We start from the raw sequence: 22,307 nt of genomic DNA on the forward strand, positions 1-22,307 counted from the left end.
GCCCTCTATGTTGATGACTTTAGCATTTTTTGTCAGTCGTGCAACATGAGGGTTATTGAAAGACAACTGCAGAAAGCAATTGATAATCTGAATTCCTGGGCACTTGCTAATGGCTTTAGGTTCTCGCCGGAGAAGACCGTTTGCGTACACTTTTGTCGTAAGCGTAATCTTCATCCTGAACCTGAATTAAGGCTCGGACAATATGCTATTCCAGTAGCAGCGAACATAAAATTCTTGGGACTCATATTCGATAAAAAACTGACCTTTTTGGATCATATTTGTAAACTCCGCACAAAGTGAACACGTGGGCTTAATATTCTCCGCTCGCTCTCCTCTACATCTTGGGGAGCAGACCGATGTATCCTTCTTCGGCTTTACCGTGCACTTGTGCGATCCAAACTAGATTATGGATCCCAGGTATATTCCTCAACCAGAGACAGTGTCCTGCGATGGCTGGACTCCCTCCATCATCAGGCCCTACGTATTGCTACTGGAGCGTATCGCACATCTCCTATCCAGAGCTTATACGTCGAAGCAAACGAACCACCGTTATTGCTTCGACGTAAGCAGTTGTCTTTAAAGTACGCTTTAAAACTGAAATCCCTGCCAGATCATCCTACGTGGCCATTCGTTTTTGAGCCACGATGGGAAAATTTATACAATACCTGTAAGATTGCCAATCGTCCTTTTGGTATTCGTCTCCAAGAGCTACTCAAAGAACTTAATATCAAGGTAGACAAGGTTGCCCAAACACCAAAGCAACCCTTTCCACCCTGGCATGCTCATGTCCCGGCATGTGACTTATCTCTTAGAAATTGGGGAAAGTCGGACACTCCATCTGTCTACCTGCAGCTTCATTCAGCACACCGAACTGAATATTCTGACTTCGCGCCAGTCTACACAGACGGTTCGAAGTCGGACTCATATGTGGGATCTGCTGCTGTCTTTACAGACAGCTCTATATCGGAGCAGATTCCCTCTGAATGCAGCATATTTACTGCAGAGCTGCACGCTAGAGTTAGCCTTGGATCACATTAGTGAATGCCAATACCAACGGTTCATTTTATATTCCGACTCTCTCAGCATGTTACAGGCTTTAATATCTGTGAGATATAATCCTCATCCAGTTCTGTCTAGTATTCAGCAGAAGATTCACTTCCTCCGTGGACGTGAATATGATATCCGCTTCTGCTGGATTCCCAGCCACATTGGGATTAGGGGAAATGATTTGGCTGACGCCGCAGCCAAATCAGCAATTCCCAATAATAACCGCTGCCTGTCAGTCCCCTATACAGACTACAGGCAAATAATACACCAAAAGATATATTCCCAATGGCAGGATTCGTGGAATAGACAGACTGCGAATAAATTGTATCGTATAAAGCCTGTAATTGAACCGTGGCAGTCTAGTCTGCGCAGGAATCGTAAGGAAGAAGTAGTTCTTGCCGGACCCGCATAGGACACAGTCATTTAACTCATTCGTTGTTGCTGAGGGCTAATGACCCTCCTATGTGTGTGTCCAGTGGCACAATTTTAACGATTAGACACCTTTTAATTGACTGTCCAGATTTTAGCAATATCCGTTTTACCGCTTTTAACCATCTGACTGAGCCGTATACACTCAGTCAGATTTTATCCGACAATGACAAAGTGTCTGCTGTTTTTAGCTATTTTAAATCAATAAAAGTTTTTAATTGTATTTAATTTATGCTATTGTTACGTCTTTATTGATTTATATTTTATATCTTTGTTATTATATATCTGGACATGGTGGCCTTACTAATTAGGTCACCGAGAATTTAAAATTTTTAAATATTACCTAGTCTTGGCGCATTATAGCCGTAGTTGCTAATGCGCCAAAAAACCCAAACAAACATCTCGTTTGGATTATGGATCTCCTATATATATTTCAGCAAGAAGAAGCATCTTACGTCGCCTAGATGCCATTCACCATAATGCTCTCCGCATAGCTCTAGGAGATTTAGAACTTCACCAATTTACAGCCTGTATGCAGATGCATCGGAACCCCCGCTGCACCTTCGACGAGATTATGTACTGTGCATCTATGCTTAAAAAATATACAGTCAGCCATCACATCCAAATTGGTCCATTATTCACGATCCACCATGGACGAATAATTATGATTGCAAGCCAAATGAAAGTAAACCAGTAGGACTGAGTCTCAGACATTAGCTCGAGTTTGGGAAATACATTTCCAGCACATTTCTGCAGTAGATATAAACTCAGAACTTCCTTGGATTCCGACTGTGCCTTTGTCCATGTCACATCTTACACAAACAGGAATAAAAAAAAAAAATCTCTCCCATCATTATACAGAAGCTCCATGCACTGCACAATTTTGAAAATAAACAGGCATCAGATTTACACTGATGGTTCAAAATCGATCAACGCAGTAGGTGCCTCAGTAGTTTTACCGGAATATATTATATCTGTCTCCTTGCCTCATGTTTGCAGTATTTTCACAGCAGAATTATATGCTATTAAACTAGCACTGGATGATATTACCGAGCTTCAACTTCTACCTGCTCTAATCTATACTGACTCCCTCAGTGCAGTAGCAGCTTTATAGAATAGCAAATATTCCTCAAATTCCTTGATTCAGCATATCAAAAAACAACTCAGTTTTGCATAAAGCAAGAAAACAAGTGTCTATCTGTTGGATTCCCAGCCATGTTGGAATCCCAGGAAATAATCATGCAGGCCAAGCCGCAAAAAATCCAGATCTTAATATACAAGATAACTTTCAGTTTGTACTGTTTACAGATTATAGGGATGTATTTCGTACCAAATATAGTTCCATTTGGAAACAACTTTGGAGGGACCAACTGTGCAATAAACTTCGCAGAATAATAAAAGATCCATGTTCATGGCGTTCTAGCTCACGTACAAATAGACAGGAGGAAGTTATATTAACAAGACTGCGCATTGGGCATACCTTCCTCACTCACGAACATTTACTTCTAAGAAAAGATCCCCCGCTCTGCTCTGTCTGTCAGATACAACTTACAGTAAGGCACATCCCGATTGATTGTCCATCCTATTCAGCCGTTCGAACCACATCCTTCATCATTAGCAAACTTGCAAGCTACTCTAACCCTCTCTCATGTAGGGTAAAGCAAACCTAAGTGAACTCTTTATGTATTAAACATATAGGTATAATAAATACACTCTGATATATCCATCCATAAATCATTAAAATGACACTGACAGACACATATTGGCCACAGTTGTCCTTGTGTCGTGAAACTTTCATAACAACAACATTTCTCTCAAATTAAAGCTATTTTACTATATTATTTTATTTGAATGATTTAATATCCATTACAGACCTTTCGTAATATACATAAATGGTTTTTAGTGTGATAATAAAAATACACAATCTCTTCACAGCTAAGGACAGCAAGTATATTTAAATTTTGTATAATAATTATAAGGCCCTACTCAATTCTTGCGAAGCAAGGACACTATGTAGGAACGAAACCACCAACCGCGAGCTTGAATACTTACAATATAGAAGACATGGGAAGAACCCATCCATTTGGACTAAGAGCCGGCAACCGTTTGCAACCTGTGATCTACTTTATTTTTAAAGTTTTCTAAATCGACTTATTAATTTTTTTTTCAAGTAAATATCTCTTAAACGTTACGTAGAATGTTATGTTACATAGAATTATTGAAGTGAAATTTAAAAACTAAATTAGGCAAGTAATTAATTAAATTTCTAGCATCTGTGTTCTCCAAAAAATTAGCCCTCGTTGTTAGCACAGCATTTATAATTACTGTTCTCCAACACCAAGTGGAAGAGACAGAGCTCGAATGCTGTCAACGATGCCAAGAACTTTTGTGGGCCTTTTTGCACAACGCGATTGAGTTAGCTGGTCTCAATGGATGGTTGCATGGTTTCCCATCTGGAAACTCTGGTTTTTCATCCGGCAAACAGAAGAGCCGACCAAAAATATTCACAGTTACAGACACACTATACTAATGCCTCATAGTCTTAATTGCTTTGGCGCTTAACACGCACCACCACATCCTCCAGAAAATTTTTCTCTGCACTGCAATTAACCAATCAGTCCGAATCGACCATTTTCCGTCCCCGGATATAGACCAACTAGACGGTCGCCTAAAGCACCAAACACCTCAGCCTAAATCTGCCCTTGTAGTTTGGAGGGGAGGTATGCCAATTGCATGATTCACCCTGGATAGTGATTCTCAATCGGGACTCTACGGAACTTTAGAGGGCTGCGAGGTTTCGAAATTCATACCAATGGAAATTGTTCTTTACGTGTACCGCGAATACGGTGTTTTTCTCGTCAAGGGTGCTTCGAGTGACAAAAATTTGATAATTTCTGGCCTAAAGCGTCAGTTGCTGACAACTAGTTATAGGTCGCTTCTGAAACCATGTGATGCGATATGTAAAACTGGAACTTGGCGGAAGAGTTTAAATACACAGACGTGGAAACTGGAGAATATACAAAATTGAGCACCTCCACATATCAGAAGATCTGTACGAGAATTGCTACCCTAGCATTTTATCACTGAAAGGGTAATCAGCCGCTCATTTCATCAATAGGGTGGCCGCCTCGATCGCCCCACCTCACTCCTTAAGACTTAGCTCTGCGGAGTACCTGAAGGATGGTGTGTATCGTGGTTCCATGGCTGTCCTGAAGGATAAGCATGTCACACGACACTTGAAAATCATCACCCTCAGTATGTTATGTCTTGCAGTTGGCCGTACCGTTATTTAGTTTGAGGTTCTACTAGACGACATAGATTATTAATTGAATTAATTCAGTATCTCCACTCGGAACAGAGTTAGCGTACTGTTAATGTTGTGCTAATGCTATACAACAGTCATGCCACATTTTGCGTGTTAACGGTTTAGCTTCATTTGCGATACGCCGGTCGTGCAACGGTTTAATCGTTCAGCAGAACATTTCCTTGGTGGTGATTTTTGGAACTAATTTTGTTTTTCGTGTAATTCTCTTCCGCATGCTCCATAGCGCGATATTCTTCCTCCGAAGAATATCGCACTATAGACAGCGCTAAATAAGGATACTTATACTGTGACTACCCAGTATATATTATTGTAATAACATGTAAATATCTTTTCCTCTCACTAAAATATTTTCTGGATATCAGCATGGTAATCTGGTTAGGCAATAAAAGCCTTTAAAATGCTTGCACTTTTTAATGATAAAATGATAATGTTAAGTGAACCTTTCGCTGGAGAAAATTAGTTCAGATAAGCTGAGATTGATATTTGGGCGAATCAGGTCTACACAGTGTGCATAATATCTAAATAAACAATGGCTATTTCAGCATTATCTCACCCTTATGTTCCTCTTTGCACTATGAGTTTAAATCTCTTATCTGTATTGTTCAGTATTGTCTCTAGCATTAGGCCTTCGTGGTCTCGTTGTGCATTAGAAATAAATGATTATTTAGAATTAATTATATCTCTATTTGGATTCAATTATTTGCAGACAAAATGGAGAACCGAACGTTGTTCTTACATTTGATTAATACCCCATATTCTGTTCTTTGGTTTAGTTATAAAGGTAAAGACACACACTAGCATGCACTCCTTTCTGCTTCATATATTGTATATAGCTGTGTTGAATATTCAGAATAGCCAATTATTTCACATACTATTTTTGCATAAGCAATTATTTCACATACTATTTTTGCATAAGCAATTATTTCACATACTATTTTTGCATAAGCAATTATTTCACATACTATTTTTGCATAAGCAATTATTTCACATACTATTTTTGCATAAGCAATTATTTCACATACAAATATTTCACATACTATATGTTACTGTCTGAAGTGTAAACTTCACAGTAACATATAGTATGTGAAATAAAGCTGTCAGTTTTGCACCATGCAAATATCAATGGATGCGCCGAGAAACATATAGTATAGTTATAAATATTGGACAGTCTTCCAAAATTTAACTATTTTCATTTCCACTTGTCCATCAACATCACGGGCCTGTGATCGGAAAACCCCTCGACGTAGGCACCTGTACGTGGTGAGGAGACCTCCCAGTGACGCTGCTGGTCCTGCAGTTTCTCATTACTGAGATCCAACGCCCACAGCCTAGGTTCCAAGCTAACATCAATGGAATTCAGTGTGTTTGCCGTACGCTGCGACCCGTGGAAATTGGGAAGGGGGATCCTGGTGGTTTGTTGAACCAGGATCCCCATGTCCTGTCAGGGGCCATTTTGGCCCCTGCTTCGACAAGACATGTGGGCCTGGATGGTCCGGCTAGGATCATTCGACTAGTGGGTTTGCCTGCAAGGGCCAATGTCATGCCCCTACCCTCATGGTCCGAGGGACAGGTCAGGCGCCTCCGTAGCCAGGTGGGAAGGAGCAGCAGTGCGTAGCACACGCTTCTTGATTAGACCGGGGTTCGAGCCCGTCACCACCAAATATGGAGGATGCGTAAAGGTCAGGGAATGACCACCGCATATCCCGGAGCAATATGGCCTTAGTTGCTAATGCTCCTAAAAATCAAATAACAAACCGAGGGACAGGATTCAGGCTGGCGCCGATGCGTGTATGGTGTCTGGGTAGCCCTGGCGTCCCTTTGGGCCCCGTGGTGGGTGGGGAGCTTGGCCACTTAACTAGTGTTAAATCCTCATGAATCCTGAAACATTTCTTCTGGGGTCCCAACCCGGTCCCTGTCTAAAAACTTGATCATTGACCCCGATAATGTTACTTCTGCTAAGAGACAGAAAACGGTTATATCAGGTTCAACACCTCGCTAATAATGCATTCCACCAGTCAGAAGCCCTTATGAAAAATGCCACCTTTCTTTATCCAGAAGGGTCTTGGAATGTTGACAGATTCTCCTAAATCTGTCAAACGGCTCCGATCAGGCGACATGTTGTACAGACCAGAATTGATAAACATTCAGAGCAGCTCCTCCGAGCAACATCTATCGGGGGGAATGCCCATCACTGTTACCATACACAAGACTCTGAACTCGTCCCGTGGTGTCGTCGCGGAAAGGGATCTTATGGATGTGACGAAAGAGGAAATCTGTTCTGAATTAAAACCACAAGGAGTGATTAGCTGGGAAACGAATATCCATGGGTAGGGATGGGAAAAGCGTTTCAACAAGAAACATTCTGACATTTAATTCACCAATATCTCCTAATGGAATCAAAGCTGGCTATATTAACTGTCCGGTACGTCCGTGCGTACCAAACAAATACTTTACGGCTTTAAGTGCCAGAAATACGGACACTCACAAATGGTCTGTCGTGGAGCCCTTGCATGCGCTCCTTGTGCTGCAAAGGACCACAAAACTACAGCATATTCAGCCACAAATCCACCTGTATTAACTGCCAAAAGAGAACACCCTGCTTATTTACGAGCATGCCAGAGGTGGAAAGAAGAAATTCAGAGGCTTAAGGCAGAGCTGAACTATCATATCAGTAGACAAGAAAAGCGGTGAAACCTATGAATACAAACAAACCTACTTACGCTCAGAAGGTAGCAGGGAGATGTTCCATTGGAACTCAGACCGAAATGACAATTCATTAAAAGTCATTCGCTCCCATCGCACGCTATCTGTTAAGTTCACGAAAACTTGCACAAAAGGACCAATCAGCTGCCACTCCTATATCCGTACCTCCTAATGCTCCACCAGTACCGAAAGAAGGTACTTGAGAAAAGAACAAGAAGCCTGAAATACACCATAGTTCCCAAGAAAAAAAAAAAAAAAAATGGATGTCGAGGAGCTACCAGATGATTCACTCTTTGCGGAGGAGGAAATGGACATTTGACGACGTTCATACTTCTCCAAAAAAGATAAATCGAAGACTGACCAAAGTAAGCCCTCAGCACCTCGAAAGCCGCCTGATGGACCAACCAAGCCAAAATAATGGCTAAATTCCTTCAATGGAATTTTCGTGGATTCCGGCTAAATACTGATGACATCAAGGCCCTCCTACAAAAGCACGAGCCAGTTTGCTTTTGCTTGCAGGAGACTTACATAAAGGCAAATGAAGACTCCACCATGCGTAACATCACAATTTTTGTAAGGATAGAATTGCGGATGGTCTTGCTCATGGGGGAGTGGGCAACCAGACCCCAGTTCAGCCTTTGCTACTTACACTCAGCATAGAGGCTGTTGCAATTCTCCTTACAGTGGGTTTTTTGTTAACCATCTGCTCTATTTATTATCCACCTGGGACTGACACATCACCCAGAAAGACCTCGATGATCTTGTAATGTAGCTGCCTCCATTTCTTACTTCTTTGAAGATTTTAATGGACATAACTCCCTGTGGGGGTAGTACTAGTATTAATGGAAGGGAACGAGTCAGAGAGCATATGCTCAATGACAGTGACCTTTCCCCTTCTAAAAGTGGGAACTAACACCTTTTTCCACATGCCTAACGTACGTTTTCTGCCATTGATCTTTCTATCTGCTCCCCTTCTTTACTCCCTTCACTCGCTTGGGAAGTGGAGGAGAACACATGGAAGTGATCACTTCCCTGTGATAACCTGCTTACATAGTGGGAGACCGTGTTTTCCTTTTAGATTACCACGGTGAAAGATTGATCAGGCTGACTGGAATGCCTTCCAACATCTGGCAGATTTTGACATCACTGCAGTCAGTCAGTCAGGAGCCATATCAATGATACAGTCACGTACATTTCAGAAAATATCGTCCAAGCAGCTGCGAATGCCATTCCGAAAACATTTACCCGGTTTCCACCTTTTCCTAAACCATGGTAGAATTCACAATGCACGGCAGCAAAAAAGGCTCGAAACAAAGCCTGGGGGATATTCCGACGATATCCTACCACGGCCAGTCTAATAGCTTTTAATCGTGCACAAGCGAAAGCACACTATATTCGTCGTCAGAATCTAAAGGAATCATGGATCCGTTTTACGTCATCTATTACCCAGTCTACCAGCACTAAGGTGGCCAGGGTTAAAATCCAGAAAAATGAAGGGGAAATATACACCGAACCCTTCATCGATCCTAGAATATAATTGATGCACTATTGTAGCGCCAACTGCAATAGCCAATGCTCTTGGGGAGGCACCTCCGTAGCCAGGTGGTAAGGAGCAGCAGTGCATAGCACACGCTTCTTGATTAAACCGGGGTTCAAGCCCGTCACCACCAAATAAGGAGGATGCGGAAAGGTCAAGAAATGACCACTACATATTCCCGGAGCAATATGGCCTTAGTTGCTAATGCTCCTAAAAACCAAATAACATACAAACAAATAACAAGCTCTTGGGAAAACATTTTACATTTCCCTTAAACTTAAAAGTGAAAAACAGGCACTAAATTTCTCGCCAAAGGACTTTTGTTCCAACAACAGGCCATTCACTATGCAAGAACTAAAGTTCTCGCCCTTTCTAAGGCAAGTGCCATTGGACCAGATCGCGTCCATTATGAAATGATTAAGCGCCTTTCACCAACATCTATGGATCACTTGTTCCGTTTCTGTTGAAACCAAGTAGCAAAAGTCCTCCGGAGTGGATAATCCGCAGGTTCCAATGATTGGACGCGTTGCAGATGGTATGAACTCATTTGGTTTGTTGACAGTATCCTCCATACAGTGGATTGGGAAATACCCAATCGTTGGCCTATCGCTCGAGTACTCGGATTGCCTTCTGCAAGACGTAGGACATTCTCCTCATTGTCTGGCGTCCTCATCGTTCGCTCTCGATTCATGGTACCTCTCGTGAAACAACCAGTCTCACGTAACCTTCTGTGCACACGTGCGAAAATTGTATGATGAGGAACACGCCTGTGCGGGAAACGTTCCTGGTACAAGCGCAGAGCGGCGCACCCGTTACAGTCCGCAGCTCCCTATGCGAGGTGCATGTCGGCCAGTTCAACGTTTGAATACTCGTCCATCCTACTGCCTCGGGAACCGGTTCGCAAATGCGACCTCCCGTTCAACGTCCTCTACCGCATGACGAAGGCATTTCGGACCCTACAATGCTATGTGATTCCGATTCGTCTTTGTGCCCCTTACACCTCCTGCAAGTTTGTCGCACTTGTAGTGAATCACCCTGTGTGTGTGTGTGTATTTACACATACACTGCCAAGTTCGCCTTCTGCTACGTATATGGTACTCCGTAAACGGCCTCCGTAGCCGAGTGGGCAGGCGCGGGAGTGCAATAGAACCCGCTCTTTGAGTAGACCGGGGTTCAAGCCCCTGACTGCTGAATACGGTCGATCTGCCAACCCGCACTGGACCAGCGTGGCAGATTATGGTCCATTTCCCTCAGCATGAATTGTTGAGGAGGCTTCCATCCTGCAGTGGGTTGATAATGACTGCACTTTACTTTTTTTTTTTTTTTTTTTACTTTTACGTATATGGATAAATTATTATTTTTTTACCCCCTCTCGTATACCTACATCATTTCACAAATTATTACATAATCTATTCGTCTGGCATAATTATTCAACTGGTAAATTATCGAAATTTCCCTTTTTGGTAGTATATAAAAAAACATGTTTCTTAAAGTTCTCCGCGTCTAAGTTCTGGTTTGAATTATACTCGAACACACATTCAGAAGCTCCATTCAGGCATGGGACACCAATTTCTTCCTCCCTTTCACCTTTTCGTCTGGGCTCCAGTATCAGCTCTGGGCCCCTGTTCCTCGGCAGACGGACTTTCTGCATTCGCTTCCTATATTTCTAACAGCCTTCCCTTCCTCTAACGCTTCCAGACTGGGTACTCTCTCCACAGATTTCTTCATTCACATGCATGAGTGCCTGGCTCATTCAAGGCGAGACCGGTCCTAGATACATGTGCAGTTTCTTTCACGAAATTTTCTTCGGCAATGCAACATGTAATTTAATTACTAGATTTACCGATAGCTGACGCCATTCTAACTTTTATACTCCCCTACTCGACCTCACTTCCCAAAACAAAACACCTCGCCTCACATCCTGTCCCTCCATGTACCGCCTTCCCGCCCTCCCCTCTTCCCGCCAAATTTCTCCTTCTATATGAAAGTGCTTCATTTTAAAATTTTGTATTTTTCTTTCTCCTTTCAACCAGTGTCTAATTTTCTCCACCCGTGAGTTACGGAAAGTAACTCACGGGTGGGTTACAGAGGCCACCCGTGAGTTACGGAAAGGTCGATCAGGTCATGATTGGCCTATTTGTTCTCATTAACGGGTCCAGCTTTATTTTGTTTGTTCTGAAGTTTGGTATAACATTTGAGGGTCCCCCAAACAGGGCCGCGCTGTATATATTGGCCACCCGTGTTCAAAGGAAAAATATGCTCCGCGGAACGTTGTAATCCCTCCCCCCAAAAATAAATAACATTTTTTGCAATAATATTTTATATATTAGAATTTATAAATAATATTTACATTTTTTATTTTATTTCCTTATCTCGCTTTATTCATGCTACACAAATTTGAACATTAAAAGTAACATAAAATTAAGACAGCTTTGTGGAATAAATTTTATCGAAATTAATATATATGTTTTAAATAATATTACTTAGTTTTGAAAAAAAAAAAATCGTGAAAACAGATTAATAATAATTGTTATGAAAATACATAAATATATAATAACAATAATAACATTTATTTATAACTAAACATAATTACATATATAAAGTTTAATTCATGTGTTATTACATATTTAACTTATGAAAAAAATGATTAGATATTAAATAAATTTAACTTTTCGGGCTTTCACTTCTGAAAATTTTATCACAATATTAACTTTTTTTTTTTTTAAAGCATATCTAAACTTTCAGCTAAATCGTGTTCGAGACTAGTGCTAAATTATCCAATCTGTCTTGGGACATGTACTACGAAGATAATTTAATTATTTTTAATTTGGAAAATGATCTTTCCCTGTAGCTACACTCACTGGCAATGTAAGAAGTATTCTTAGAACAACCACTGCGTTTGAAAGAGTGGTGCAAAAATTATTTTCGAAAATATACTCTAATACTTCTGTTACTCCCAAATTTGGTTTTAAAATATTTTTAAGTACTTTTAATTCGTCGGTCATGTCAATGGCATCGATATCCTTTTCGTTCTTGATGTAGTCTGTTAATTTATTTTGCAAATCTTTACAAAATTTTAGAATTTGTTGATTGGTTACATGATTTAAATTATGTATGTCATAAAAAAAATTGACATCATCACTGTGTTCTTAATAAATCAAACCTGTCTTTAAGAGAATTTATTGTTGTCTAGTATTTAAAAATAAATTAATTTACCTTTGCATCGTTTATCCTTCATCTGGATTTTCATAATCAAATGATTCAAATTGAATTTTCTTTTTACGTCGACGTATAAGAGAGACATCAGGAAACTTAGTTTCGGTTTCCAATATTTCTGCTAACTGTTTTGATTCATTTAAAAACTCTAAAATCCACTACCATATCATTACTTTAAGTAATTAGATAAATTATTTAATTGATCAAGCCAAGAACTTTTATTCGATTTTGCATTGTTTTACTTAATGCATTGACATTATTTAATATTTCGTACCAAATTACTATTGAACATATAAATTTAAATTATTTTAATTTCTAGGCTAAATATTTTGACTAGTGTCGCGATTTACAATCTTATCTTCCATTATTTCTAAAAGGCATCAAATTTCGCCAGTTTTTTTGTCTTAATGGCCTTATTACCTCTATACGCTTACTAGTTTTAAAAGTAATTTCGAAACATTTTTTTAAAACGTCCCAACGTTGCGTGGACGAAGAAAAAAATATAAATTCTTGAACCGAGTTAAAAAAAAAAAAAAAACTACTGTTTCAAAATTAATTTTGGCAGCATCATTGACCACCAAGTTGAGACTATGTGTAGTGCAATATACCAAAAAAAAAAAAAAAGCACTGTGGTTGATATTTAAAAGTGTTTTTTTTTTTTTTCTTTGCAAACCTTTATTTTGCCTCTCATGTTAGCTCCTTTGTCATAACCTTTCCCGCGCATATCATTAATATCAAGGCCTAATTCATTAGGCCTTGATATTAATGCCTAATTTGTACTTAACCCTTCTCCCGTCTAATTTGTTATAGGGGAAAAACTTAGTGTTCTCCTATATCTACTTTTTTGTTAACTTCATTTAAATTTGCAAATCTAATTATAATATACTGTACCTCTGTAAGCGATACTTGCTATAAAGTAAGTGACAAAACTTTTTAGTTGGTGGCGACTAGGTACGAACGAGTAATTCCCCTAAATTTGTTCCAATTGTCTTAGCGAACGCGTTCCTATCGTTAAACGAGGTAATACTGTATAATGGGCTCTCAACTACTAATATAAATAAAATTTTCTGTTTATACTCCAGGATGACGACTCACGTATTAAACTCCTCTGACACGGTCAGAGGAGTTTAATACGTGAATGAAGAATCAGTTACAGGTTCACCATCTAATCATTTTTAAAAAGTTTATTATGGCAAGAATTTCTTTATTTGTATTTTCTTTATTCAAATTATCCTTAGATTCTACATCATTTCGGCCTCCCTTGGATTTGGCCGCCCTTGTTCGTCGAACACAGGGTTGGCGCGGTCCTGTCCTCAAGTGCATTATAACAGGTCACATTGCGTGCTGTGTTAGAAGGGAATTCAACTGAATTCAGATTCAACTCATCCCTTCTGACACTCATTGTTTTAAATCACTTAACTATGTGAGAAAGCGATGACTCTGTTTTCTGTCCATCAGGGATTTTCTTCCGTTCCCAACACATTCCTCAGTTCGCCCTCTTTGTACTACTTGTTATTTAAATTTACCACATTTTTATTTCCCTATTTATAATTCATTATTATTAAACCTTATTAATAATTCACAAATTTCGCTGCCCTTCGGGAATTTGTTTCAGATACAAAATAATACACTTTATTTGTAAGAGTGTACTCTTACAGAACCAATGGAAACTGCTTTATTGGTGTAAAAGAGACTTCGGGGAGAAATAAACAGGTGACTTGTCCAGTAGGGCTGGCATCCCAACGAGTCTGCCAGATATTTACAAGCTCGTTCCAAATGCGAGATTTCTCTTTATTTATATCAGCTGCAGGATTACGCTCAATACACAATATGGTTGTAGGAACAGCCTGCCTTAATCGGAAACATATCCCACTATAAGTAGTATATATGTTCAGCAAGAATCTGCAACGTGGCTGAAGAAACAGTTCTATCAGGCTTGTAGAATTTCAAGAAACGTGATAAACTGTATAGAAAGTAATTTTGCTTTCGTCTTGACATTAATTGCTTTTGAAAACCACGTCTAAGAAGCACAAAAGAGACTAAGTATAAACATGACTTTGTAGTACAACGGCAAATGTCTTTTTGCTGAGACCCATTCAGATCTCAAAAGTCTAACAGTAAAGTTTTTAATTTTATTTCGATTATCTGAATGTGAGGTATAAAGTTAAGCCCATCGTCAATGATAACTCCTAAATATTATATTTGTGGTACAAGTATTTGTTTTCCGTTGATTTTAACATTTGGTAGATGTCTTCCCTTTAAAAACCATCTTCGTTTGTGCCAGAGATTTTTAATTTATTTAGACTAGCCGAACTTTGAAGATCAGTTAGGATCATTTTCAGATACCATGTCATGTTCCTAGTGAAAAGGGGTGTCCCGTAATGTGTTAGTAATTGTTTACAGAGGAACGTTCTCTTAGAGCACCGCCAGTTCATTTTGAACAAAATCTAGCGTAAATGAATGTCGCGTGTCAGACGTGATGCGAAGTTCCACTAGCTGGTTACCAACATTTACAAAAAATGAATTTGTAAGCTATGTGCGAATTCCTAAATAATTGGGTACTCTATACTCTGAGTCGGCTTTACATTAGCAACATCCCCCTGGGTAGGAATGAATAGAATGAAGGATCAGAATAGGGAACAGCTGATAAGGCAGACGTAGTTCGCAGACGTGGCGATCTGTTTTTGAGTGCCTGCGAGGAACAATGGATCTTTCCGTCGAGATCCACAAATAATTCCACGTTCGACTTCGAACGTGGTATTATTTGTGGATAAGCGTCGTGTGTCTCGTCTCGTGACGCAGCCTAGTGGCGCCCTTGTGGATAGCACAGTGGGTAAATCACTGTCCTCCCCCCACGCCGGATGGAAAAGACCCGAGTTCGAATCCCATCAATGACGCGAGAACGTTTTATGGGCCTTTCTCACTAACGTGGTTGAGTTGATCGGTCTCAGGCGATGGTGGCATGATCTCTCTCTCTCTCTTGGAAACTTGAATTTTTCGTCCAGCAAACAAAGTCGACCATAGAATACACGCAACTTAGACTTTATATACAGCGCAATATGACCTCAGTTGCCGATGCGCATACGAGTAAGCAAGCAAGCAGCATAGTCGCCCATCTATCAACCCAGTACAGCGTATGAATAGCAAGACCAATATTCACAAGGACTATGCGCCGAACATTAGCTCGCATAGGCTATGGCAGTCAACAGATATCACTGGTACCCATGCTCATTGCGAAGCACAAGCAATGGGCACGTCAACACTGGACCACCGACATGCGAAAATCTGTCGCCTAGTGTGATGAACCCCGTTTCCATCTCTGTTATACTGGTGGACGTCTCCGTATTTGGAGAAAGCACCACGAGGTCATGCCACCTGAATGTAATTTTGGTGTTCGGCAGGCTGAAGGCGGTGGTATTATGATTTGGGGACTGTTTTCATGGCTTTTTTTTTAAATTGTCACTGACACCCCTTCACAAGGACTACTTATCCAGATAACACCCAGCAGGTTGCTGAGTGGTTTCATAAACATGAAAATGAATTCTATGTTGGCCCATGGCCGCTCAACTCATCAGTCTGAACCCACTTGATCATGTACTCCTCTACCGAGATCTTCTTAATTTGTTTAGTTGGGCTGATGACCATATAAATGCGATATACATAACAACCTGGTAAAGACACCTCCATGTATGTAATTATCAACTGGGCTTCGTCAGATTTGTCACTTCTTGTTTGATTGTATAAGTTTCTGTTTAATTCCTCTATATGCTTGTTGAAAGACAGTTTCAAGTCCCAAAAAGGCCTATGTCCGTAGGGTGGGAAACCTTAACAAGCTCTCTATTGATTGTTGCTTGGAAGATAGTTGGCTTCTTAGTTTGTGTAAATGTTATTAGTGCCGACTTTTGTGTGTTGATTTTTAGATTTAATTCTCTTAAGTAATTTTCCACAGTTTTGAATGTTTGGTCTGGCTTCCTTCTGAAGAATCTTTTGATCTGAATGTATACAAACTTTTAGATTGTCTGCATATGCGAAAATGTTATAGATTCAGTTAAAATGCAGCCGCAAAAAGAGACAGAGAACGCTTGCTGGCGGAATGCCAGAATTTAGTCTAATTTCAGCTTTTGCTCAGTTATAGCTCGCCTTTAATATCCTCTTTGACATGGCCTTCAGTAGCATTTCAGTTAAATTCCTATCAATATGAAAATACAGTATGCCCTAAGAATTTGCCCGATGGCGACCGCATTAACATTTTCATAAGCTCAGGATACATTTAGAAACGTCAGATCCAACTGTGTTGTTAATGAGTGCAAGTGGACCATTTTAAATGTTGCGAGCTGATTGGTAGTTGTGGAACTGCTTTCCATCGCTGAGAAGAGATGATGTGGTCGATGACTAGAGCAATGAGAAGTGAGCGTCGACTTTATTGCTTTTTCCAAGACATGGTTCCTAATCACTGGTCAGAGTACCAAACCCAGTCCTTCATTTAGTTTCCATCCGGGTGCCACTACGAATATTTGGAAATCGCTGCTTTGGTGAATGTACGGCCCATGTTCCTCAGAGCTGTGAAAAACATGGTATCACTAACTGATCAAGATAACCTGTAACCAGGATGGATTAACAATATGCATGCATTGCTATACTAAGGCATGTCATTAATCAAGCCAATGTTGTTTACTACACGTGCTCCAGCTTTCAATATAAAGAGTAGTAGTAATCGATTACTACTTCGTTATAAAAAAATAAATGTTTTTCGATTACTACTTCGTTATAAAACCCATTCGTCAGAATGGGTTTAACATAAAACAAGTTTATTATTGACATAGTGCTTCAGTACCAGTTATTAATATTTTTTATGTGGTATCTACGTTCTGTTGTACCGGAACTATATTTACAGCGTGTAATTATTAGTTTTCTGTGCATGAATGAAATAGTAATTCATTCGTTATGTTTATGATCGATCTGAAAAATAATTAATAATTTCCAGACGTTTGGAGGAGCGTTTGCTTTTATTGCTGTTAATACTTTCCTCTAAATTTTATGCGTTTATAAATATTGGGAATAATGCGAGATGTTTTTAATGTGCTGAGGAACCACGAAATTGTATGGCCTACTGCAATGTCTAACGCGATACTCAAAAATTTGGCAAACCTGGGTGACTGTGTGTGGATTTGCTGCGATATCCTCGAAATGTTCCTCCTTTAGACACATGATGCTGTAGGATTGATTTCTGAATATTTAATCCTCATCAGTTCTTCCTACAGCAGTGTGTAACACACGATTCTTGATTAGACCGGGGTTCGAGCCCGTCACCACCAAATACGGAGGATGCGGAAAGGTCAGGGAATGACCACCGCATATTTGGTTTTTTAGGAGCATTAGCAATGCTCCTAAAAAACCAAATAAGAACAACAACAAATTCTTCCTACATGCTGAACTGAGGAAGATTAAGTATTTCTGAGTGTTTTCCATATAAATGTTATGCATTTTATTTATGAAGATAGTAATTTCCTGGATTATCTACCTACTGGTACACAGGGCCGGTGCTAATCTGAATGACGTCGGGTGATGCTCGACTCATTGTCTTTACTCCGACCCTGATGATATCATCTCTCCCTATATTTTTTAGTTTGTATCTTGCCACTTATTGAAGTGAAAATTTCAATGATTTTTAAAATATCAGTTTGTATTGATTTCTTATTCCCATAAATACGAAACTTTAATAAGCTGTTTTGCATTTCAGAGAAGCATCCTTAAGTACAGGAAATTACTTGTAAATACACGGCGACCGGAAGTGCTACTTAAAGAACTAAAGGTAAATGAATTTTAAAATTTTAGGAATGGTGTTAGTGGTATGGTATGACAAAGAACAAACAGTTAAGTTTCATCGTTGCTTTTGGCACTCTATTTGAATTTTCTCTGCTCTACAAACTTAATTCGGTCAAATGTACGCTTTATTACCAGCAAAAGAAAAAAAAAAAAAGCAGTACTGAGTGTGCAATTTTTATTAGTCCCAAGATGTTTTCTTGCATCTTTTATTTCAGTTTTGATTTTTATTTATTTTTTTAGGAGGAAAGAGTTTTGATAAAAACAAATAATTAACGGGAGGGGAATCTCTACGTGCACAAGGAAAGTTGTATTTTATTTTGGTTGTGAGTACATACAGTTTATCAAGATAACATTAACACGTGTGATAGGAATGTGGATGTTTCTTTTTTATCAGTCACGTTGTTCTGTATGCTGGGAATAAGTGTACAAGTGATCTTAAGTGTTATCTTATCGGACAGCTGTTAACAAAAAGAAAACACGTACAGTATATTAAAATTCATATTTATCGTTGGCTGATGGTCTTATTCTCAAGAGAAATAAACTATCTTTCTTGGAAATCGTGGAACGCGTTTGTTGAGGAGGGGAAAAAAAAAGCAGGATACATATCGAAAACGCTCTGAGAAAAGTAATGTTGCATTTAGAAAGGCATCCATTACAAAAATATTTTCGAGTAGATGGATTAAAAACAACGACAAAAGAAGTTAGATAAGACAGTGACAGATGGATTTATATACAGTATAAAGAAGTAGATAAACATCTATCGCTTTAGCGTTGTAGGCAGGGGAATACTAGGAAAAAGAGGGGCGTAGAGGAAATAGGAATTTTCGAAAGTACCAATGTACAGAGATATGGGGGGAGGGAGAAGAGAATGCGATACACTTTAAGACTTTTTAAAGATATTGTTGTTTAAAACTAGTTTTTCTAGCACAGTACACTAACCTGTGCAATCATTAAAAGAAATGTGGACGGAAATAACCAGTACGATCAGAATAATGGCAAGTGTTACTGAAGGAAAGCTAGTATGTGTGCGCATTCTGTTCGCAGACAAGTGATTATTTCAAACTTGACTTCGTCATTAATTAAAAATGTCATACAAAAGCGTGTTCTGCCCTTTATTATTAAAATGTATCTTTGAAATAAATATTTCCCTTTCGTGAAATAAGTGTCCAGTTTTTGGTGGTACTCAAATGCGCGTAGTCCTGCACGTTTCTATAATCGCATCTGAACATGAGGGTACCCTCAACAACGTGATGCTGGGTGTTGCTTCAATCGTATGTGTCGTGTGCAATGCTTACTTTTCCCATATGAAATTGGAGAACCTCCATCGAGGAGGGTTTTGTACGTGTGCTATACCCAAAGGTATTTTAAAATTCAACTTTTCTTTATCGCAATCTCGTTTCATTTGCGTTTTCTCTGTATTAAGAGGACCATTAAGAGATTCAGCAGTACGAAGCAGGCAACAGGGTTCCATAAAATCTGTTATTAAATTAATGGGTATGATTTTTCCGCATTCTTTTATTCAAAAGCGGGAAATAAACTTCATTTATTACCGCTGGATGTCTCCTAGGAGAAATATCACATGTTACTGTCCCTGTTAAATCCGTTGTTGTGATTTAATTTATTGCCGTTTTCACCCTATTTCTTTTGAAGATATCGTGCAATATTAAATTCTGCGAAGTACTCCTAAATCTCTAATTTAGGGCATGCCTTTTCACAAAGCAGGCCGCATTTCAGATGTATTCGTGTGACTCGCAACAGGCAATTTCTAATAAGCTCTTCATGGAGCTCTATATATTAATTTCCGCCAAGCTGGTTGCTACCGATTTTAAATGAGAAGATAAAAATGGTTGCCGTTAGCCGCGAGTTAAATTTTTCCCAATTTATGCGGACTCCGCCCTTCAGTTTTGTGACCACTTTTTCATTTGAAGCCTTCATTATGCGAAGAATAGCTTTAACAATAGGATGAAGAAGACACTGGGAGGAAGGTTGAAGTTGCCTTAATTCTCGTCAACCTTCACAGTAACTCCGCCAACCAATGGGAGATAGACAGAATGCTACTCCACTGCTCCATTCAAGAAATTCTGTAGGGGTACTGAATAAATAAAAAATAAATTTTCTGTTTATACTCCGGGATGACTACACGGTCAGAGGAGTTCACAAGATACAGAGAATACGAGAAACAGCACTTTATTTAGCAGTTACGGGTAAAGCACGTGTACTAAGCATTTCCAAAGGAGATAGTGGTGCTCGCGATTTCTTACCGAGGTGCTTTTTCCACGTTACATATTGGGGGGGAAGGGGACTGATTTTCCTCTCAAAGAGGTAACAATGATAAAGCCACACTACAAGTAGCAAAGATAAAGCTATTCGTCTTATACACTTTTTTTTTTTTGTATCTTGCTTATACAAACAAGTTAGTTAATGCATGAAGCGCGTTGCATTTCACGCGTGTTAGCAAATAGCAATAATTCACGATTTTAACAAAAAATAAAATAATAAAAATATAGCAAAAGCAGTGACATTTTCGAAACAGGAATGTTACGTTACTGTGCATGGCAACGAACATAATATCCGGTGCTTCAGCTGCAGTATACAGTATATGAATATGTGTGGAAAAAAGTAGTTAATAATAAAATAATAATTGCTGGATTTTTATTGGTCCAGTTTTAATTAAATTTGATCATTTCCCCACAAATCGTTCTAAATGAGTGAAATATAAAATTTCATGAATTCCTATCCTGGGAGTAAAGTTATTACATGCGGGCGAACGGACACTGAAGACAGATTCATTATGCATGTATGGAAACGCGCCTGACAAATTGAGAATTTAAGGCTAAAAATTAACAAATAAAATATAACTTTGAAAACGGAACTAAAATCACAACACATTTAACTCTATAACGAAACAGGCCTACGCGCTCTGGATTCATTAAGAATTTATTACAGTATACACAGAGCGTACAAATAAAGAAGAAATATATGAGCTTTCGGCTATATGGCTTTACATTTAACTCTATTTAACCCTCTGTTATCTTCCTGTTTCTATTATCATTTCGGTTTCAATTCATTTGCAAATTCAGCAAAACAGGCGAATTTAATAGAACCTTTAGTATTACTCCCATTTTCACTCATTCTCTCTGTTATTATCAATTTCCTTCATGAAGTATCTTATTATATATATATATATATATATATATATATATATATATATACAGTAATACCCCGACTTACGCTACCCCGACTTACGCGAACTCGGAGTTACGCGGTTCTTGATTTTTTTCGTTTGGCAACGCTGCCGCCCACTATCTTCAAGGTTGTTTTTCATATGTTATCGATATACGGTGCGACGGCGGAGAATGAGAGCGAAAGATGAACAAAATTCAACTTTGCTGCTTTTATGTTTTTTATATCAGTGAAGGGGAAACACATTTCACCATAATAGACTGGGGTCTCTCTAAGCGTACCTTACAGTTATACTATAAAGCTGTTTTCTTACCTATCGCCACGTATGCTGCAGGAGCATGGTTTCACAGAGCGACCAATTGCAAAATCAAACAGAAGCTTAACTCCATCCAGAGAAGCATTATTCTTGCTACCCATCGTGCTTGTAGAACTGTGTCAACTGCAGCATTGCAAGTAATATCTGGAAACATCCCCCTGGATCTATTCCTTATCTATAGAGGACTTGCCTACCGTCTGAAGAAAAGAATCCCAACTGAAATACTGGATATTGAACTCAACCTGGACAGTGATACCAAACAGGAAAGAGCTCGTTGCTATAACGAGCTAATCAATTACTGGCAGACAAGATGGGACACGACCACAAAAGGCATTGTTACGAAAAAATTTATACCGGATGTCACATTCGCAACCAGCAAAGCGGTCAACAAGTGGTTCTCAATCAGCATGGAAACATCCTTTCTGGTCACTGGACATGGATCTCTCAACCAGAAACTCCACCAACTAGGTCTGCTAAATACTGACCTCTGTTTCTGTGGGTCTGTCGAGAGTTGGGAACATCTACTATTTGAATGCACTATCTACGAGGACCATAGACAACAACTCCAGGCAGCAATTTTGGGATTTTCTCCTGACCAAGTAGAACTCCTTGTCCATTCCAAAAGGAACTTAGGTGCACTACAGCACTTTGCGGCAGACGTATTCAAGCGTAGGAGGAGGATCATCCTAGAAGCTTCTGCAATTCAATAACTAGTTATTTATTTT

At 39.2% G+C, this 22,307-nt stretch overlaps 1 protein-coding gene across 4 annotated transcripts in view; it reads left to right on the plus strand.

The window, feature by feature from the left end:
• The window catches only part of LOC150082880 (C-Maf-inducing protein-like), a 451,841-nt gene that overhangs the window by 299,989 nt on the left and 129,545 nt on the right, over positions 1 to 22,307 (plus strand). For all 4 annotated transcript variants that reach the window (XM_090377643.1, XM_090377645.1, XM_090377646.1 and 1 more), the window contains exon 4: positions 17,998 to 18,069. In XM_090377643.1, coding sequence (XP_090233769.1) covers positions 17,998 to 18,069 — 72 coding nt within the window. The remainder of the gene's footprint in view (positions 1 to 17,997; positions 18,070 to 22,307) is intronic.

This window comes from Mastigoproctus giganteus, chromosome 7, assembly GCF_048544385.1.
Source record: "Mastigoproctus giganteus isolate SK-2022 chromosome 7, ASM4854438v1, whole genome shotgun sequence".
NCBI classification, from domain to species: domain Eukaryota; kingdom Metazoa; phylum Arthropoda; class Arachnida; order Uropygi; family Thelyphonidae; genus Mastigoproctus; species Mastigoproctus giganteus.